Consider the following 5,256-nt stretch of genomic DNA (forward strand, 5'->3'; position numbering starts at 1 on the left):
GGACAAATGGTCCCAGGACTGCGCCGGGGCCCGGGGGAGGCCAGTGGTGAGCTCACTGTCCTGCACGCAGCCCAGGAAGATGCCCCAGCCCTTCTGAGCCTGAGTGTGCTGCCGGGTTTTCTCGGAGCTGGTGCATGCGTGTGTGCGCGTGTGCGCGTGTGCGCATGTGTGCATGCGTCTGCGTGCATTCACGTGCACACAGTGGAGGCAGGAGGCAGGGAGGTTGATAAGTGATACCCTGGAGCGCTCCCGCTGACCTGCCTGTGACTGTCACCCTTCTCCTGTTTCTGTTGGCCGTGTCCCCTCCATGTCCCCCTCTGCCCACAGGACTGAGCCAGGGACCCATTCTTCTTCTTTCAAAATTTATTCCCTATGGGGCTCCCACTGCCCAAACGTAGAGCCACGTGAGCATCAGAAATGATTTGTAAGGTGCTGAACCACCGCAAAAGAAAACACAAAGGGAAAAAAGACAGAGAGAAACATCTAGAAGAATCGGCTGGGAGACATCGATGGCCTTAGAGAATCAGCACTGAGCCGCCGGCAGGGTCTCCGCAGACGGACGCTCAAGTCGCTGGCTCTGAGCTTCTTGGGAAGCAGGCTGCGGCCACAGGCGGGGACCTCTGCAGGTTGCAGGGTGACGCCCCTCACGGGGGACACAGCCACCTCAAATAAACGGTCAGGCGTGGCGTCTGTCGGGGTGCCCCGCTGTCAGACACGATGCGACACAGAGCCTCGTGCCCGCAGTGGGTGACTGAATCCAGTTATGCCCCTACATCTTCCTCCCAGTGACAGGAAATACGGGGACAGAACGAGGTGACGCCGCTGGGGGAGCGGTCGACAAATCACGCACGTGGATCATCCTACGGGGTGACGCGTCTGGGCTCCTGTGAGAGTCACGACCGAATGAAAAGCTCAGGGACCAAAGAGAAGTAGCTAACTGCAACTGTGACTTCAGATTGGAGCCTGGTTTCAAAACAAAGGACAACTAAGACTTTCTGCCATATTTGGTGGTTTTTGAGTCAACGCTAGATATTATGGAATGACCACAAAAATTTTTAGGCGTAATTTTGTGATTGTGTGAAAGATTGTCCTTTATTTTGAGGAGCAACATGCAGAAATATCTCGGGTAAACGTCATGATGTCTAGGAATCGCTTCTAAAGGGCAGAGAGGGACAGAGGAGGGCGGGGGAGGGAAGTAAACACCGTAACTTGACTGTAAGGGGAGCGTCTGCGATGCTTCTGAGAGAAGCTTTTTGAGTTTTCTTGAATGCTTGAAAACTTGCACAATAAGAACTCGTGGAAACAGACAAGCGTCTGCCTCCTTCTCTCTCTGGGCACAGCCCGAGCGCGGGCCGGGAGCCTGGGAGCGAGGCACAGGCAGCGCTGGCTCCTCCTGGGGGCCGAGGGAGAAGCTGCCCGGCCTCGACTGCTCTTGGCGGTTCCCGCAGCCCTGGAGCTCCCTGGCCTGGAGAAGCATCGTCACCTCTGCCACATTTGCTCGGCGCCGTCCTGTGTGAGTCTGGGTCCCAATCCCCCCTTTTGTGAGGACAGCAGTTGGGTGAGATTAGGGGCCACCCACTCCAGTGTGACCGCATCTTGGCGACTCTGCGACAACCCTATTTCCAAGTGAGGACACATTCCGAGGTTCTGCGAGTTAGGGTTTCCACAAACGAAGTTTGGGGGTGCAGTCAGCCCAGCCCAGAGGGCAGGAGCTCCCCCTCTTCCCTGTGCCCCTCGGTCTGAAGGCTGCCCCCCAAACCCCCTCTCGGCTGGCCAGAGGCACAGCAGGGCTTGAGTCCATCTGATGAACCTCAGGAGAATTTCCCTCCCTTGGGCCCTCCAGGGGACAGGTCATCACCAGGGACCCTGCCACTGCCCCAGCTGACAAGGAGGGCTGCTCAGCTGCTGCTTGTGGATAGTGGCCACTGGGCTTCTGTCCCTGCCTTTGCCAGAAGCTTGGTCCAGGCCTGACCTGCTGGGCTATTGCCAGAAGATGCCAGCCGGTCCCCCGGCCCCCGCTCGGCCACACGAGCTGCAGACAGACTGTGCTCTATGAGCAGAGCAGGACCAGCCGTCCCTGATCGGTGACTTGGTTGCTGGGCTCCTTATGCCGCTGGCTCCCGCCCTCCAAGCCGGGGCATTCCCCGGGAGGCGTCCTCCCTTGTTCCCTGGGCTCAGAGACCCCAGGCCCGGTGGGAATCTGGAGCCCGCTGTCACACTGTCGCGTTTCCATTCTGGCCTCCCCACAACCCGCCGCCGGCTGTGGAGTCTGTTTTCATTTTTAGTGTCCTGCACACTTCAGGGGCATCGAGCACATCCACAGTGTTTTGCACCCCGCCCCCCAACCCCCATTCAGTTTCAAGACATTTCACCCCCCTAGAAGGAAGCCCGTGCCAGTTCAGGAGTCACTCCCCACCCCTCCCCCGGCCCGCAACGCCGATGGCCTTCCTGTCTCTGCAAATGGGCATGCCATGGAAGTGGGAGCACCCGACGTGCGGGCTCCCGAGTCCGGGCTCCGGCACGCAGCCCCGTCGTCGAGGTCCATCCGCATCGCAGGCGTCGGGGCTTCGCTCGGCTTTGCGGCTGAGCTGTCCTCCGCCACCGTGCCCGCAGACCGCCGCGGTGCTCCGGGACCTGCCGCTGGCGCACGGCGGCCCCCGCCCCGCCCCCGCTCCGGTCTCCGGCTCTCTGCTGCTGTGAGCCCTCCCCTGCATTGTCCTCGGGTCTCTTGGGCACATTCCCAGGGCGAGGTGCGGGTCCTTGTGCAGCTGTTCGAGGACCCGCCCGCTGGCTCTCCTGGGCTGTGAGCCAGGCCCGGCCCAGCACCTGCTGCCCGGGGAGCAGTCTGACTCTGTTCCCACACGCTCACTCCACCCTGGGGACCTGGGGACGGGCCCTCATGGCAGGGGTTCTCCCCTGGAGGACATGGCCTCCTGCCTTTCCCTGGCCTCCCTGTGAGCCGGGAGGTGGGGCGGCCCCTGGCACAGCCCCATCCGGCTGGTCTGGGCCAGCTCTGCCTCCTCTCACTGGCTGCTGAGCCGTGGACCCGCCTTCCTCGAATTAGAGCAGGGACAGCTGGTCTCTGGGGTCCTGCAGCCTGTCTGGGTCCTGGTCACTGGGCCCTCCCGAGCGTGGCGGACAGGAGTCCTGAGGGCAGGGTGGGCTATGGATGATCATGTCCGGAAGTCTCCCAGTGCTGGATCGGGACCGGGCTCGAGGAAGGCGTTGGCATTCACCGAGCACGTGTCCCTGCCAGATGTGGAAACTGAGGCTCAGAGAAGCTAAGGGCTGGGCTCAGTCGCCCAGTTAGGAGTGGAGTGTCCCCTCACCCCAAAGCGAGTTACATCTGAGGCAAGACACAGAGACACCACCGCGGCATTTGAAACAGGCGGCAAAGGGACACGGTGTGGGCGGAAGCCATGCGGGTTCACGCCTCCCCAGGGACGACTGGGACCGAGGAGCCCATGATTCTCTCCTGAATACCAACCAGGGAGGCCAAGGGGCTGGGGCTGAGGGAGGGGCAGGGTGGGCTGAGGGGCGGGGCGTCCTTCCCTGGGGGGCCTCCTGCGGAGTGGTCTGTGCAGTGTGCAGCCTGGGTGGCCATTCGGGGTGCCTCAGGAGGAGGGCACCGTGGCCGCAGGTGGCCAGGACACTCTCAGCTCCCCTGCTCTGTGCTGGGTGCCCATGGGTGAGTCATGGAGCCTCTGACATGCTAGCTCTGTGTGTCCTGGGCTAGTATGCCACGGAAGAAAACCCCAGCATGTCACCACACAGACACATCTGGACAGGGCCAGCTGCTTTTATTGGGGTTGAAGGGAAAGCGGCCCCTGGTGGAGAGGGAGGGGCTGTCACCCTCCCCAGGGGCTTGGCACCCCCTCCCTGGACAAGCCGGCCAGCAGGTGCTTCGGGATGTTCCTCAGAGCCAGCCTCCTCCGGCCGAAGCGGCCCACGGGCCTGATCCTGCGGCCCATGTACCAGGCAGGGTCGATGTCCGGGGCTGCAGGGGGACAGCGAGAGCTGTCACAGATGCGTGGCCCCTGCTGTGTGCGCCCTGGGCTCCCGTTGGGCCGATGGCAGGGCCCAGTGCACACGCACATGCTTGGCTCACGGCTGCCCAGTCACCCAGGCCGTGCTGGATGACCCCATAAAGAGGGGCACCCAGGGGGTCTGCGGAGCCATTTCTGGGTGGTGGGGTGGCTTTGGGAAATGACAATTCAAACTTACCCCAGGACCAAGGACCAACTCCCTTCCCACCCTCCATTCTCGTGCCAGGGGCGGGCAAAGCCTGCTTGGCCCCAGACCTCCCTGGTGGGGAAGTGAACCCCTCCAGTGCGTGCTGGACAGGGACCCTGGGGCGCAGGTGACAGGGCCACTCTGGGGAGAGGACAGGTGAAGACCAGCACTGGGGCACGTGGCCAGGATGATGGCCCAGGTGAGGAGGTGGCCCTGGGGCGGCGGGTGGGGTCGGCGGGTGAGGGGTCCCGGCACTCACTGCGGATCTCCATGGAGCGCTGGCGGGCTCGGCTGGCAGCCCCCCGCAGGGCCAGGCCCAGCAGCAGCAGGCACAAGAGCCACGCCCGCGGCTCCCGCATCCCGCCCGCTCCTGCGAGGCTGGGGCTGCTCGAGGTGGGATCCCGCACGGGAGGGCGCGGCCTGGGGCGGAGGGTGGGGCGACGTCAGCTGGGCGCAGGCGCATGCGCACAGAGCGGGGCGACTAGCTGGCGCGGGCGTCGTGTGAGAGTGCGTGTGCATGCACAGGTGAGTGTGCGCGCGTGTGCACACGTGTGAGGCGTGCGTGCCCGCATGTGCTCGTGTGCACGTGACTGCATGTGGTTACATGCTTGTGCACGTGTGTGCGTGCATTTCTCCGCCCGGTGCTGGGGTGGGCGTGAGCACAGAAGTTGCAGGCTGCCCTGCCCCCCGCACCCCATTCTCTCCTCTGTACAGTGAGCATTAAATGAGGTGATTGTGTGCGTGTTGCCGCTGACGGGCTCCTCTGCCATCAGAAAGGTGTTCGCACAGACTGTCAGCAGAAGGAACCAGAGGGTGTACGAGCTGTGGGTGCGGAGAGGCGGTCTGTCAGTCTGTCTGTGTCAGGGAACAGGGAGATGCGGGAGGTCTCTGCGTGGTTGCACGTGCTGTGCACCCGGGCCTGGGCGGAGGGCCGAGGTGAGCAGGTTGGAGAGCCCCAAGGGCCTGCTGAGCTGTAGGGGGCACTTACCCAACCTCAATTATGACCTGGGAGGCTCGGGGTGC

At 63.2% G+C, this 5,256-nt stretch overlaps 1 protein-coding gene across 1 annotated transcript in view; it reads right to left on the reverse strand.

Annotated features, from left to right (window-relative positions):
- Positions 1-3,173: 3,173 nt before the first annotated feature.
- Positions 3,174-5,256, reverse strand: part of PRLH (prolactin releasing hormone) — a 3,329-nt gene continuing 1,246 nt past the window's right edge. Inside the window, exons 2-4 of the mRNA XM_023525501.1 lie at positions 4,493-4,653; positions 3,853-3,997; positions 3,174-3,249 (exon numbers count right to left, since the gene is read on the reverse strand). Coding sequence (XP_023381269.1) covers positions 3,174-3,249; positions 3,853-3,997; positions 4,493-4,592 — 321 coding nt within the window. The 5' untranslated portion in view covers positions 4,593-4,653. The remainder of the gene's footprint in view (positions 3,250-3,852; positions 3,998-4,492; positions 4,654-5,256) is intronic.

Source organism: Pteropus vampyrus, unplaced genomic scaffold, assembly GCF_000151845.1.
Source record: "Pteropus vampyrus isolate Shadow unplaced genomic scaffold, Pvam_2.0 Scaffold567, whole genome shotgun sequence".
In the NCBI taxonomy this organism is placed as follows: Eukaryota; Metazoa; Chordata; class Mammalia; order Chiroptera; family Pteropodidae; genus Pteropus; species Pteropus vampyrus.